This window comes from Balaenoptera borealis, assembly GCF_965194805.1.
Source record: "Balaenoptera borealis genome assembly, chromosome: 13".
Lineage (NCBI taxonomy): Eukaryota > Metazoa > Chordata > Mammalia > Artiodactyla > Balaenopteridae > Balaenoptera > Balaenoptera borealis.
In genome coordinates, this window is record NC_138870.1 from 16,660,538 (window position 1) to 16,677,239 (window position 16,702).

Below are 16,702 nucleotides of genomic sequence, written 5' to 3' on the forward strand. Positions count from 1 at the left end.
AGACCTTTTGGGGACAAATGTGAAAATCTGAGTACAGGCTGGACATGAGAGGATATTAGGGATTACTGTTAATTTTATTCAGTGTGATGGTGGTATTGTGATCATGGGGAAATGTATTAGGTTGTTAGAAATGCATCATAAAGTATTTAAGGGTGAAATATCATGATTTCTATAATTAACTATGTAATACTTGAGCAAATATGATAAAATGTTAAGAATATTAGGACTAGGTGATGAGTATATGGGTGTTCATTACACTATTCTCTCCACTTTTCTGTATGTATAAAAAAATGTTTATAATGAAAAGCTAAAGAAAAAAAAATAACACGCAGTCCAGGGGTGATGGTTTTCTTGCTTTCAGAGGCAGCTTTTGCAAATGCTTCTGTTACCAGTAGCTTGACCAACCATGACACTTTATAATTTGCCAACCAAACATGAGAAATGGGATTTACTGGTAAAAACAATGGCCTATGGAACAACAGGATTAATGTTGGAAATTAGATTTTTTTCTTCTGGCCAAATGAAAGATATTCAAGATATGTGATTTTTTTTTTTTTTTTTTCGCCTCACCGCGCAGCTTGAGGGATCTTAGTTCCCTGACCAGGGATTGAACCCGGACCCTCGAAAGTGAAAGCGTGAAGTCCTAACCATTGGACCACCAGGGAATGCCCAAGATATGTGATTTTTCTAAAAGTATTCCCTCCCATTGTGTGAGTAGGGTGTACATATCCCAAGAGGTCTGTAGCCTGTACCTTTAGCAATGATGCCCTAGGCTAAATCCTTCAAGGGGTCTCTCACCAGGAACACTGGAGGATTCTGGGTGCCTGACCCAATTCTCCCTTTGGATTCTTGGCTTTTACTTGAAGTAAAATTTTTTGGCTGCTTGTGTCTAATAAAAAGGACCTAAAAGTTGCACATGCCCAAATTGACTCAGGTTAGTTTGCAAGAATACGACTTGCACATAATAGCTTTTCAATATTTGCTCATTACTTGCATTTCACAGCTTTGAACTTTTTGCTGTTATAAATAATCTGGGATACACGTTGTCTCTTTAGCTGTCTTTACAAAACAACAATGGTCCACGACTCTCTTTTACTTACCATACACTCCACCTATTCTGATTATTCAACTACTACTTCTAAATATGACTTTCCTTTCTTTGAAATGAAATGGACATAATGTAAACACCGATGAACACCATGGTGTCCTTGAAAATCCAATCTCCCCATATTCTTCAGAAGTTGATGTCAAGGACGCATTTCATTTACCCTGTTATTGGTTTGTTTTTTTCTTTTTTTCTTTGTGGCCACGCCACGCAGCTTGTGGGATCTTAGTTCCCCGACCAGGGATCAAACCTGTGACCCCTGCAGTGGACGTGTGGAGTCCTAACCACTGGACTGCCAGGGAATTCCACCCTGTTACTGTTAAGTGTCTAAGAAAATCACACTGTGTTTTCCTTTACTTTCACACCCACAATACTTCTGACTCTATCTACCTGTAGGGTGTCCTACAATTTAGTTCAGTTCTGACACAATCACCTGGAGTTAGCTTACAAGTTAAGGACTCAATCCCACGAGACTGCCTCACTTCAGACTCCAATTGAAAGTCCCAAGTTGTCACCTGTGCTTCTGAGCCACTCGCTATAAATCAGGACTCCTATGACCCCCTCCTCAGGTTTAATAATTTGCTAGAATAGCTCACAGAAATCAAGAAGACATTTACATTTACCAGTTTATTATATAATAAAGGATATAATAACAGATACAGAAGAACATCCAGATGAAGAGATACATAGTGCAAACCAGAAGGGTCCCGATCCCAGAAGCTTCTCTCCTCACGGTTCACGAACCTGGAAGCTTCTGAACCTCGTAATTCAAGGATTTTTATGGAGGCTTCATCACATATGCATGATAGATTATCAACTCAAGCTCTAGCCCCCCTCCCCTCCCTGAAAGAGGGGAATGGGGCTGAAAGTTCCAAGCTTCTAATCAGGGCTTGGTCTTTTGGTGACCAGCCCCCATCCTGAATTTATCCAGGGGTCCACCAAGAGTTGCCTCGTTGGAACAAAAGATGCTACTATTATCCAGGAAATTCCAAATGGTCTAGGAACTCTGAGTCAGGAACTGAGGTCAGAGACTATATATTAAAACAGAAGATGTTCCTAGCACGTATATTGCTTAGGAAATTGCAAAGACTTCAGGAGCACTGGCCAAGAGCAGGGCACAGCGACCAAAATGTATATGTTTCTTGTTAAATCACAACATCACAATAAGATATGGAAAATATTATTGCTTCAAAGTAGCAGTTATTAACACTCTCAGGTCATCTGTGGAACTATATGTGTGTGTGTGTGTGTGTGTGTGTGTGTGTGTGTGTGTGTATTTTTTTTTTTTTTTTTTTTTTTGGCTGCACCTAGTGACTTGTGGAATCTCGACCAGGGACTGAACCCTCACCCTCGACAGTGAAAGCGCAGACTCCTAACCACTGGAGTGCCAGGGAATTCCCTACATATATGTATTTATATACATGGACCAGAATCTATAGCATTTCGAGTGTACATTGATAGCTCTTTCTGATATAAATAAAATTCAATATTTTATTGATATAAAATTAAAATACTGTAAATGATCTAATAAAGTCCCGCTTTTATTTCCCTTTCTATCCACTTACATTCCATTATCCATTCTCCTGCTTACATCTTCAACTCTTTTGGATTTTTGCCCTTTTGACTTACCCTCCTGGCAGAGCCCTGACACTGGAGCAATCCAGTATACCTGTCTTGGATTCCTACACAAAATCTGCAAACAACCCCATCATCCCACCCAGTGAGAGTGTAAAGGTCCTATGGTCTGGCCAATCTCAATCAGTTTGGGCGTGAATCCCAGGACCAACTGGGAAGATTATAATTCCTTCCCCAAGGTATTTGGGGTTGAGATTCAGAGAGTCTTGTCAGTTTCTTCATGGCTAAAGATTTGAGCAAGAGTGCTATTTAAAATATTCAGTGATTGGAATGATATGGGTACTCGCCATTCAGAATGGATAGAAACCATGTGACAGTAGGAGGGGTCTGGGGGGGTCCTGATGTCTTCTGTTGTCCCTGTAGTTGCTGGATCTTGGGAAGGATCTGGGAGTCCTAGGGAGGTAGTGTGCTTCAGGATTTTAAAATCTCTATGTGGGTAATTCCCTGGCAGTCCAGTGGTTAGGACTCTGTGCTTTCACTGCCGTGGGCCCAGGTTCAATCCCTGGTCGGGGAACTAAGATCCTGCAACCCTTGCGGCACAGCCGAAAAAAACAATAAAGATCTCTATGTGAAACTTGGGAGTTCTGAGCAACCATACTTCCTGCCATGTTGTCATATTGCCTCTGTAATAATTTATTTTAAAATACTTCCTTATAAACAGTGTAATGTACTTGTGTGTAAATTAACTTTAATCTACACTCTAGGGGAGGTTAGTTATCATTAGAGTTACCCTATTAGGAATTCACGCTCCAGAGGTGGTGAGTTACCATCTGAAGTGCGCTAATCAGGAATCCATACTCCCCAGGTGGCTACTTAAGCATTTCAAGGATCTTTATTGAAATTTATACCAGAAGGTTCATTAATTAGCATAAGGGATGTTAGGAATACATTTTCATTGGTGAAATAAATGATGTCCCAGATATATGGCTGGCTAGAAAGACTTCACAGCCCTGTCGCTCTGTGAGAATGAGGTACAAGAACACCTAACCAGAGAGTAAGCTCTATGAAAGTAGGAATTTTTCTTGACTTTACCCACCATAGGTCTATATCCAGTGCTGAGAACAGCGCTTGACACATAGGAGACATTCAATAGATCCAATATATGGTGAATAAGTTGCTAGAAAGCCCAGCAACCTACTACCTTCTCAGTCTAAATTCTATATGGTTCTGTGTTATCTACCTCTCCCCAGTGTCTTCTATTCAATTTTTTAAAATAGTGTCTATTGTTTTCTTTATTCTTTTGTTTTTTATTTAATTTTGTTTTTTATTTATTTATAGTTGATTTACAGTGTTGTGTTAGTTTCTGGTGTACAGCAAAGTGATTCAGTTACATATATATGTATTTTATATATATATATATATATATATACACACACACACACACACACACAGGTATATATATACATTCTTTTTCAGATTCTTTTCCATTATAGTTTATTACAAGATACTGAACACAGTTCCCTGTGCTGTACAGTAAACACTGTTGTTTATCTATTTTATATATAGTAGTTTATATCTGCTAATCCCAAACTTCTAACTTATCCCTCCCCACCCCCCTTTCCTCTTTGGTAACTGTAAGTTTGTTTTTTATGTCTGTCAGTCTGTTTCTGTTTTATAAATCAGTTCATTTGTATCTTTTTTTTTTAAGATTCCACATATTAGTGATATCATATGATACTTGTCTTTCTCTGTCTGGCTTACTTCACTTAGCGTGATAATCTCTAGGTCCATCTTCTATTCAATTCTTGGAGGCATCTACTGATAGACCCGAATAGAAGGTGGAGTGATTCTGCTGTTTGGATATTGCTGCACCCACCTCAGAGTGAGCCTCTCCTACAAGATGCTTTCGGCATGCTTCAGGACAGAGAGTGAGGATTTCCTTAACCTTACATGAGCAGGTTATAACTTTTTTTGCCCACTTGCAGATAAAAATTTACACATTTGGAAGAATTTCGATGAAGGCTTGCTTTCCTTGTAAGCTACCACCTGACTTCAATGTTGGGTGGGAGAGGGGGCATGCTTAACTTCTGCCTAGTCCAATCAATGGACTTTGAGTAAATTGATATTTACTCAAAGTACCTGACAGTTGCTGAAGGACCCAAAAGGCTGAAGTCAATTGGCAATACATGGGAAAACTGGGGGACAGACACACATACAAGTTTTTACATTGGTGCTGTATAAATGAAGGATCCTCTATTGTAGGGAGGCATTGGTGCTCTCCAGCCATGCGGAGGATGAATCTGGGAGGCTCTCAAGATTCATCATCAAGGGGTCAGAATCGGGCGACTGGATGTTATTTACCAGGAAGACTCTGTAGAACAAGAAGAGAGTTGGCCAAGTATATAGACTTGGGAACCAACATTTAAAGAACAGGAGATCAAGAAGAAACGATGAAAGGTATTGGCAATCTATTATAGATAAGTGTGGCATCGTAGAAATCAAGAGAGAAGAGGAGAATATGCCACAAAGTGCACAATGCAGAATTTGACCTGAGACTTACTTTCATCGTAGTGTGATAGCAAAGTTGTAAGGTAAGAACTGAAGAGTATCCCCTAGGTTTGGCAATTAATGATTTTACTGAGAGTAGTTTTCAAAAATGTGGGGTTGGATATCATTTTGCAGTAGAGAGACAGTATATGGGAGGTAAGAGAGTGTAACAAGCAACTCTTGTTCATATTTTTAGAAGTTTAGATGAAAACGGAATCAATACTTACAAGGATGGAAAGACCTGATCGTGTTCATGAACTGAAAAGAAAGAGCCAGTAGAGAGGGTGGGATTGAAGACACAGAGAAGGAAATGGACACTGATGGGTCAAGATGTAAAGGTTCATTCATTTGAGTGAAAACTAAGTTGTCATTAAAAAAAAACCAAACCATGGTATTTATGTTCTTCACTTCTCACATTTTGCTTATCCTTTCATTGCTAGTTTATAGAAAAAGCATTTTACTAAATTCAAAATGAGAAACTATTCAAAATGCCAGACATGCTTATGATCTCCTTATTGTGGAAAGTTACCAGCCAAAGCAGTTATGTCTTAAAATGGTCCTACTGACTGACAGAAACTTTAACTCAAAAACTGTAATCATGAAGAAGATGATGCTGATAGTGATGATAATGATGGTAACTAACATGTGCTCTTCTGAGCCCCTTAGGGCTACTCAGCTTTTGACCTTTACAACAACCCTGAGGGAGATACTATTATCAACCTCCTTTTACAGATCAGAGAACAGAAGTAAGTTGCCCAAGGTCACAAGGGTAAAGGGAAGAAACAGGACTTGAACCCAGGCAATTTGGCCCCAGAGCTCATGCTTTTTTTTTTTTTTTAATAAATTTATTTTATTTTTATTTATTTTTGGCTGTGTTGGTTCTTTGTTGCCGTGCGTGGGCTTCTCATTGCGGTGGCTTCTCTTGCTGCGGAGCATGGGCTCTAGAGCGCAGGCTCAGTGGTTGTGGCCCACGGGATTAGTTGTCCCGCGGCATGTGAGATCTTCCCAGACCAGGGCTGGCACCCGTGTCCCCTGCATTGGCAGGCGGATTCTTAACCACTGCGCTAACAGGGAAGCCCCCAGAGCTCATGCTTTTAACACCGCACCACACAGCCTCTCCAGTTTGATGAGATGAGGCATGCTACAATGCTTTAGAAACCAGAAAGTGCTACAGTAAATGTAAGATACTTCTTCTATTTAAAAAACAAACAAACTAACGTAATAATTAGTTGGTTGTATTTTTGTTGGATGACAATCTGTAGATTGGGGAAGCTTTCATCAGATTTCTAGTTCTTTTCCAGCTTTAAGATCCTATCATTCCATCTTTCAGTAAGACGTTCTCTCTTCTCACACGTACTTTCTTTCGATGTCAAGTCAATCAGAGAATGAGGTCATTACACTGCTGTTGACTCTGCTCGCCATGGCAGTGTCAACAAGCAGAATGAGGAACCTCAAATAAAGGTGCAAAACCTGCTACGGCTGCATATTTTAGAGAATTTTTCAGAAGTATCTTACATGTAGTATAGCAGGAATCTCAGCCTGAATCTAAGCTGGGTCTGATGCTGGGGTTCAAGCATGTCTCGGCATGTCTGGCAAACTGGTGAGGCAGGGCTGAAAGAAACCTGCTGACCTGGGGGCTGAGACTGCTTCCTTGAACAGGACTCATGTTCGTGGAAAAGAAAATTAGACAGAGAAGCCCTATGAGAAAGACTTAGTCATTGGATGGGGAGTAATAAATACAGCTTGGGGTAGCTGTTACTCAAATCCATCGCCAGTCTAGGCCCATGAAAGCATGTCTGGGTCCCTAGGAGAGACAGAGCTCTGAGTAAAACCATAAAGAGCTGTTTCATTGAAAACCATATATGATATTGAGCCAAGCAGTCTGCTCCGGGGTTCCCCTGAAAGAGGTCAACACAGTGACCTCCATTTCTTCAGGCTACACCATGGCTTTGGCTGTTTCGTCTGTATCACAGGTCCCGGTAGGAGGAGCCTGCAGTGTCTGGTAGGAGCAGAGCAGGGGGAGGGGCCACTGGGTGAGCAGGGTGTGAGCAGAGATCCCCCCCACCCCAGGGGCTCCCCGAAAACTGGCAATGACCTGCCTGTGTTAGCAGGCTTGGTAGGTAGAAGCGCCAGTAAAATTCCAGTTATTGTTGCTAATTTGACCCATTGGTACTGTGGTTGATGAGTTTGAATACTATTCCTAATCAAATAGCTCTTATGCAATGGTGTATTATTGGGTAACTTATAATTATGCATAGAGTCACAGGCTCTCCAAGCAGGCAGGAGGGAAATAGAACAGTGATTCTCAACTGAAGGACCAGTTTTTTACTTTCCAGTGGACTGAGGCTTTTGAAAAATACGATAAAAGTGAATTACCAGATGGGACTTCCCTGGTGGCGCAGTGGTTAAGACTCCTGCTCCCAATGCAGGGGGCCTGGGTTTGATCCCCGGTCAGGGAACTAGATCCCACATGCATGCTGCAACTAAGGAGCCCGCCTGCCGCAACTAAGGAGCCCGTGAGCGGCAAATAAGACCCGGCACAACCAAATAAATAAATAAGATAATAAATTTAAAAAAAGAGTGAATTACCAGAATTATAAGATAAAAAATAAACTGATGACATAAAAAAAATAAGCCTCCCTTTTTTATTATTAGGTTCAGCAGATGTAAAATTACTCTACCATGTTGTTATAAAAGTTTCCTGAAGCTAATTTCAGCGTGTATCTAGCTGCAGGCTGGTAACGAACGGGGGTGGATGGGCACTGGTCTGCAGACCACACTGCTTGCATTTCATCCAACCTCTCACCTGATGCCACCTGAAACAATTCTATCACCCAGAGGTCCTGCCTTTAGTCAGACACTTCACTGAATGCGATAATGACATTGTGACACTGTGGTTATGTACGAGAGTGGCCTCGTTCTCAGGAGATGCATGCAGAGTAATGATGTCTGCAACTAAACCAAGAGGGAGAGCGAGAAAGGGAGAGGGGGGAGGGAGAGGGAGGGGACACAGAGAAAGAAACAGAGACAGAGGGACACAGACTGTGCAAATGTGGCAAAATGTTAGTAATTGATGAATCTAGGCGGGTGTACAAGTGTTTATTATCCAATTCTTTCAAATTTTCAGAATATTTGCAATTATAAACAAAACAACAAGAAACCTCTCCATTGATGGGAAACACACTTTTCTCCAAAAAGCCAGTTCTAAGACAGCTCGTTTTCATCTTCAAGTATAAATACTGCAGTCGGAGCATTCATCTGTGGCTTTGATACCTGCCATTTCCACGTGTCTAATCTCCATTCACCTTTCAGTCTTTTCACACTTTTCTCCATGTCATCTATAACATTAGATACCCTTATAACTTTAATCATAGCACACCTTTAAAAAATATTTTTTCTAAATATATATACACACAGACACTGTGGTATATATACCTGTCATCTTTCAAAGTCAATCTTTTATTCAAGATTTTCTGTAATCTCATCTTGAACTCTTTTTCAGCTTTTTAGCTTCGTTTTCTCATGGTTAATTAACAGTCACAAATTAAATTGTTATGCTTTTCCAGTGTTATTGCTTCTCAGTCCTAGAATTCCCCCTCACACAGAATTCTAGTCTATTCACTCTTCAAGATCCAGCTCAAATGACTTAAACTTAAATGTAGTATATCTTACATACACAACTGGTCAAATCCTACATTCTTCATTAAGTTTTCCTTAAATAACTCAGCCAAACTCAGCCAAAATCTCTAGGGCTTCATACAGTGCTTGGCACATACACTTAATATACACTTTTCAGCTAAACTCTCTCATAGTTCTTTTTTTTTTCTTTTTGGCCTCACTTCGCGGCATGTGGGATCTTGGTTCCCAGACCAGGGATCAAACCTGTGCCCCCTGCAGTGGAAGCGTGGAGTCCTAAACAGTGGACTGCCAGAAAAGTCCCTCTAATAGTTCTTAATTGACAACACAGAAAGATAATACCTTCCTAGTCTATCTCAAATAGTGGCTTTGAGGTTAACATATTTGCGGTTAGCATTTTGCATTGTATGTGTGTGTGAAGGTATCTGTAAGCCATAATGCCCCATACTATTATTTCTTATTTTTATTTTTGCTTTCCCTTGAGGCAACATATGGAACGTATAACAGCTGTCCAAAGGCCTAAGGCAATAGACATAATACTGGGGTATTCATGGTGTATGAAGACTTTCTAAGATGTGTATGAGCGCCGAGCCTGTTTTAAGGCAATCCATCCGTTCTCTGATTCTCACTTCCCTTTTACCTAAAAGGATCTGCCTGAAAATGTGCCCTGGGGTCAGAGGGTAATGTGGGCTCCTTTCCAGCTTCCCTTATCCCAATTGCCCCTCCCCTATTTTACAAAAGAAAGGCATAATTCTGCCCCACCTCACATCTTCCTAAGGTGCTGTACCCCGGGGATGCAGAAACCTCCAGGACACCAAAAAAGGAACAATTGACTGGTGAATGAGAATGAGTAACACATCCTTTTACAAGTCAGGTGGTTTTCAGTTACTTGCTTTCAACAAAGTTGAAAGAGAGTCTAGTCTGTGTTGTCAGCAGATAGACCATTAAAAGTATTTTTTTCTTGTTAGATGTTTGTGTGACTTTTTGGGCATATAATTTGGAAAGAGTTCAAAGAATTGAGTTGCATTGCTGTAACAAAACTCCATTCATTCTCATGTACTTATTTATGTGAACAAGTTTTCTCAGTGCTTACATCCATGGAATTGAAAGCTTGGAATAGAATTGAAGCAGCTCGTTCTCATTCTAGAAATACTCATCCACTGATAATCTGGTTAAAAAAAGTATTCAATTCCATCTTTGTGAGGTGCATTGCCAACAAAATTTTACTTTTGTGTTTAATATTTATTTATAAATATTTTGAAATATATTTGATCAGTTGAAATAATAAGACAAGAGTGTTATGATCACAGATTTTAAAACAACCGTTAAATTCCAATTTCTGTACACATTTTTGTTACAAGGAAATATAAGATGATCAATAAAACAGTTCGAATATAAAATATATTATTAAGATAAAATTCTGGACAGGATGTAAAATGTAAATGAGTCCCAGAAGATAAAGGATGGAAATTTACCAAGCATAAAAGAGATCGGATTCTAAAAGGTGGATATTGGTGGGTGTTAAATCCCTATGGTGTTAAGGGTTCAATGGCTACGTTTAAAAAAGTGTTACAGTTATAAAATATAAGAAGCTGGAAAAAATGTGGATGTCACTTTAAACCGTATAAGGATGTACAAAATCGTTTTAGAGGGCTCAGGAGCTAAAAAGTTTGAAGATCTTGAACACACATGTTTGCTCTGAGACTGTGATTTAACCATTCCTCGGGTTATTCGAACGCAGGTTAGATGATAACCTGTGGCTCTATGTCACGCGTATGGACTCAGTACCTCGCACTGTATTATTCATTTTTACTCATTTTAATCGCCTCTCCTCGTAGACTGTCAGCTCTCAGAAGCCCAGGGACTTGTTCGATTCTTGGCTTAGCGCCTGTGCACCGGGGACGCTCCCCAAACACCCCCCGGAATGAATGACTTTATCTTGAGACCTCGGAGGGCTGTTAGAATCGCCGGCTAGCGCTCAGGTTTTCGTTCCGCGTGTCCCGCCCGCCGCGCGAGCAGGGAAGGCGTGGGAAGGCCCCGCGGAAACTCTGAGTCCTCGGCGGGTCGGAGCGGAGGCCGGGCGGGGACCAGCGGGGGCGCCGGCGGGGGTGCGGAATCCGCGGCCGGGGTGGGGGGTGGAGGCGCCACCGCGTGCCGCCGCGCAGGCGCGCAGCCGTCTCCGCGTGAGTGCGCGCAGTCGCGCCCCTGTCCCCGCGCGGGCTCCGTAGCGCGTGTGCAGGCTGACGCAGCTCGCGGGCCCTCCTCCTGCTCTGCAGCGGCGTCGGCGGAGTTTTGGGCGTTCGGGAGGGGGCACGGGAGCGAGAGTCCAGAGAGGGAGGCGGCGGCGGCGGCGGCGGGGAGGAGGAGGAGGAGGAGGAGGAGCAGGCGCCGCCATGGCCGCCGCTATCACCGACATGGCCGACCTGGAGGAGCTCTCCCGCCTGAGCCCTCTGCCCCCCGGCAGCCCCGGCCCGGCGGCGCGGGGTCGGGCTGAGCCGCCGGAGGAGGAGGAGGAGGAAGAGGAGGAGGAAGAAGAGGCGGAGGCCGAGGCGGTGGCGGCGCTGCTGCTGAACGGCGGCGGCGGCGGTGGGGGCGGTGGAGGCGGCGGCGGAGTGGGGGGCGGCGAGGCGGAGACGATGTCGGAGCCGAGCCCCGAGAGCGCCAGCCAGGCCGGGGAGGATGAGGACGAGGAGGAGGACGAGGAGGAGGAGGACGAGAGCAGCAGCAGCGGCGGGGGCGAGGAGGAGAGCAGCGCCGAGAGCCTGGTGGGCAGCAGCGGCGGGAGCAGCAGCGACGAGACGCGCTCGCTGAGCCCCGGTGCCGCCAGCAGCAGCAGCGGGGATGGGGACGGCAAGGAGGGCCTGGAGGAGCCCAAGGGACCGCGGGGCAGCCAGGGCGGCGGCGGGGGCGGCAGCAGTAGCAGCAGCAGCAGCGTCGTTTCCAGCGGCGGAGATGAGGGCTACGGGACCGGGGGAGGCGGAAGCAGCGCGACCTCCGGGGGCCGGCGAGGCAGCTTGGAGATGTCGTCGGATGGGGAACCCCTGAGCCGCATGGACTCGGAGGACAGGTCAGTGCACTGAAGCGTTTCCCCTTCCCTTCCTCCTCTTGCGCTCCTGGGCCCCTCCGAGGGGCCCGAGGGGACTTTTTGCTGAGATCCCCCTGCTCCCCGAATCCTCGGCCCCTCCCCCCGGCTCTCAACTCGGAAACCTCTGCCGGCCGCCGCGCCCCTCTCGCTGCGGATAGCGGCTTCCAACTCTCAAACCCTTTTCCCCCCAACTCTCCTTTCCCCGCCCTCTTTCCCCTCGGCTCTGCACTCCGTACGGACCGAAGGACGGCTCCAACTCGGAAACAATCCCCAAAGTAGGCCCAGATCCTGTGGCGGAGCCGAAGAGGGCCTTGATGTACGCACCTCGGTACACAAGGTTAGCTTCATCCAGCCGTGTTCGCGAATACTTGTCAGAACCGTAATTGACAAGTGTTTTCCAACATGGCTGGTCTCGCCTGGATGTAACAGAACTTCCTTGTTCAGGGAGGAGACCCCCAACCATCACTTTCCTTTATTTAGAAAAGTAAAGACTATTCTTTTATATTTAATCCGCGCTTCCAGAATTCCTCATGTGTGGTCATTAACATGGTCTCCCAAGTGATTTTAGTAACTTCGATTTCGTTGGTGATCAAATTGGGGAGAAAGTTTTAAAAACGTATAAATCGTTGTGTAAAAGAATAATGAATTGGTGTCCTTTAAAATAACTTTGCGGAATCGAAGAGAGTAGGAATTGTAACAAAATGCAGTCATAAGGTACAGCATGTTAGTATGCGTTTTAAAATCTTTATACAGTAATGCTTCAACGTGAGAGTCGTGATTTTAGATGATAATATTTAAAGTCATGTTTTGGCGAGATCTCTGAAGGGATTAGTAGCATTTTTCTAAAGCTTCTTAGAAAGAATGTGGAGACTGACAAAAATGCGCTTCATTTTTTCGGGACATTAAGAAGTTTATTGTTATGGTATGTTTCAGTTGTTACTATCATTACTTTTGATCTCTGGAAAACTTCGTATTTTAACTAATTGGTCTTTAATGTACTTTTTTAAACAGAGAGAACCGTGTCATGCGTATTATAATGCATCTAAAGTATATTAGTTATTTTGACCATCTGCTAATGTTTTGATGAGCAGTAGAATTTTTAACCATCTTTATTGACTTGGATTTAAAAGTTAAAGTATTCTAAAGTTCTAGGAATTCGATTGTTAACATAAAAATGAACACAATGGCTTATATTTAGTGTTATGAGGAATTCACAGCTCTAAATATTTTGAAAATATAGCATCAAATTCTGTTTGACATTTACTTTAATGTCTAGTTAAGGAAACATCTTGAGTGGGATAAAGTAGAGAGTGCAAACCTTGGAAAAATTGTCCTGAACTATTCAGGGATGGCAGGAATGAGAATGTCTTCAAGAAAATTAAAAATTGATGTGAACTGCACAATGAAGCATGTGTCATTTATCATTTTACTGTATACGCCTTCTTTGGTACCAGTAGATATTTGAAAGTTGGCATTAATTTATACAGTCAGCATCTACCACAGTTGTTCCATTTACCTAGTATACACATACACCCATAAAACACACTTCCCTAGCACTGCACGATTTAAATGCCTTAATCATTTCATTTTCACAACTCTGGCGCAAGATAGGTATTATTTTGACTTCCATTTAACAGATGAAGAAGCAAGTTGAGTGTCTTACTCAAAACAGTAAGTATAGAATGGAAGTGGTGGAGCTGGATCTGAACAAAGGTTCTCTGCTATTCCCACTTCACAGGAGTTAGAATAATTCACTTTAAATAGCTACAAGCAGTATGTGCCAGGTATTTGGGGGTTTTTTTCGTTTTTTTTTTTTTAGTTAATATCTGTCTACTAGTCCTTTTAGGAGATAGTAATTGGCCAAGCAGTATTTCAGGAAGTGAAGTTTTGACTTCATTTTTATTAGATATTCACTTGAATATGTAATTTTTACATCATATTTCAGAGTAAGGAGTAAGATATTGGTGCCAAATAAGGTTAAACCCTGATAACCAAATGTACTTGCTTTTCTTGTTGCTTAAACATTAGAGACTACAAAACACTGCAATCATTTTACCATTACTGGGTAATAAATTTATCACGTGTATGAAAAAACCTTATATTACTAGTGAAACTGGTTGTGGTCTTGATAATCTTAATTTTGAAACTCCCCTTTTTTTGCCTTTGAGTTTTTTTTAAGAGTTATTTTAAATTTGCAGAGGATTCATAATTCTTATAAACTGTCCTGCAGATTACATCAATCTACGGATTTTATAGATTGATTTCACGGTAGGAAGTCTTTATATTTGTAACTGATGGGAGAATATCGTGGTTTTAAAGTGCTTTTTAGAAACATGAGGCATCCTGTTGCAAGGATTTTATTATCATTAGAATTTACTCTATTAGAATGCCAATTGAGTTTTTCTTTCACTTTGAAATTAGTTTATACTTTTCAGTTTATCTAACATACTTTATAAGTTGTTGAAATTATCTTAAATATTTTTAACTGTAAGTGCTCCATTTTAAGAAAGAACTAACTTTAAAGATTTGGATATTAAAGCTTGTGATCCAAGGAGTCAGTTTAAAACATGTATTCGAAGTGTTGTGAAAGTGATTAATTTATAAAATGATTAAATCACACTTGGTACCAAAAACATTGTTTTTCCCAGGAGAAGGTTATTCAGAACCAGCCTAAGTGTATTGGTGTGTTTATTGTGGTAAAGTTAGAAAACCTTAAAGTTAATATGTAGTTTACTTTTAGTTTGGTTATAAAGATAATGGAATTTTCTTTGAGGGGAATATTTAGCTGTGTGAGGCCACTAAAAACTAGCTTTTATTTTATTCTACTTTGAATCTAAGCTTAAGTACCTTTTAAAAAGTTACCACCTTTTAAGTTAATTTCAGAGGCTAAGTTGACTTTTAAATAGAATTTTAGAATGCCTCTGAAATAATTTTAGTGTAAAAATTAGTTCTAGCTGTTGAATCAGATTATACATGAAAATACTCTTCAGTTGCTTATCTGTATAAGCAAATTGATAATAACAGTCTCTGTTTTGTGGTTATTCGTCTCTATTACGGTTCCCCCCTCCCATCTAGAATATAAGATACGACTTATTTTGAAAAAGCCACTTTTATCAGCCTTTCTGGGTAAATCCAGGTGTCAGGTGAAGAGTGCATGCATAAGGTTGGGGTGATAGGGAAGGGCATTTAGTATGAAACTTAATGATCAGCAAACACTACAGGCCCTTACTGTTCTGTGGATTAAAATTTGGATTACCAACCTAATGGGTTGCGAACTTTGAGGTATAATTAAGATTGTTTTGACACCGGGAAAACAGGGTTATGTTGCTCACTTTCCCAGTAATATGATTAGGAAGATCTTTTTCTAGTATGGAGGCTAAATTTTTAAATCAGATTAATATTAGAAGGCTGCATGTTGAGGTTATCATCAGGATCTATTAAGGCTCTGTAGGGTTGAGGCAATAAAATACTTTTATAAGAGGTAAGATTTTGCTCATACTTCATGATGGAACTGCTTTTCACCATTCACTTTTCAACTCTGAAGCAGCTGTTCATAGTCTCTCCAGAATCCCTGTTTTAAGCTACCTTTTAATTATGACTAAATTTAGGGAAGAGCTTCTAACAGGTCTCAGTTTTCATTGATTACGGATTGTAATTCTCAGTTAAGGAAGGTATGGCTCTGTGCTAAAAAGTAAACAACAATAAAACTACAACTTTCAGGATTGAGTTTATATGGAGAGATTCTAAGGGGTCATTTTACTTTTAAGAAACATTGAGACTATTGCATTGGATCAGTTAGGAAATCTTGTGTGTAAGCTAGTTTGTTACCAAGCGTAGGTGTTTACTGTGTGCAGGAAGGACTCTACTGGATATTGTGGGATACAGGAAGACAAAATGCTTCCCACTTATCCATCTTGCATATTGCTCTGAAACTTTTAATTCCAAAGTGTGGTTTTGCCATAATTCCTAGCACAAAACTTTATTGACTCTAGACAAAGTTAGAGATGTCACACCTTGCCTGTTGTATTAGCTATTTATTGCTGTGTAACAGATATCCCCCAAATTTAGCAACTTAAAACAAACATTTGGTGTCACATAATGGTGGTTTCTGAAAGTCAAGAATGGAGAGGCTTAGCTCGGTGGTTCTGGCTCAGAGTCTGCTGTTGCAGCGAAAGTGTTGGCCAGCCCTGCAGTCATCTGAAGGCTGGACTGGGGCTGGAAATCGGCTCACTTAATGTAGCTTTTGGCAGGAGGCCTCAGTTACTCACCAAGTCAGTATCTCCATAAGGCTGTTTTTGTGTTCTTATGACATAGCAACTAGTTTCCCCCAGAGCAAGTCATCTGAGAGAAAGAGAGCCAAGGATTTTATGACCTAAATATACCTGCTCACATATTCTTCATACATCTTCACTTAGCAGATACATTTTTCCTATTTTTCTTTTTATTCATACTGTGATACACAATAATTGCTTCAGATTTTTGTTGACTGAGACAACCTTTCAAAACCCATCAAAATGCCACAACAAATTCTTTCCTGGTCTTACTGAACTTGATTTTAATTTTTTTCTTTTTAATTACTGTATTTGTATTTCTTCTTTATTTTTTCATCTCGGTTTCTGGCTTTGTTATGTAAGGATGTAGAATATTGCAGTATAAAGAGCCTGTAATTAAGAGTCAAAGGACACAATTCAGATTTTAGCATTGCTACTTATATTATGATTTTAAGTAATATCTTTGACCCTTAGTTCAACTGC

General features: G+C 41.4%; 1 protein-coding gene across 5 annotated transcripts in view; it reads left to right on the forward strand.

Moving 5' to 3' along the window:
• The first annotated feature begins 11,140 nt into the window (after positions 1 to 11,140).
• AEBP2 (AE binding protein 2) overlaps positions 11,141 to 16,702 on the forward strand; it is a 74,472-nt gene continuing 68,910 nt past the window's right edge. For 2 of the 5 annotated variants that reach the window (XM_082351989.1, XM_082351987.1), the window contains exon 1: positions 11,153 to 11,930. In XM_082351989.1, the coding sequence (XP_082208115.1) occupies positions 11,257 to 11,930 (674 nt within the window). In that variant the 5' untranslated portion in view covers positions 11,153 to 11,256. Of the gene's footprint in view, positions 11,931 to 16,702 lie in introns of all 5 variants that reach the window. The other 3 variants (XM_082351990.1, XM_082351991.1, XM_082351988.1) reach the window with 3 other exon arrangements.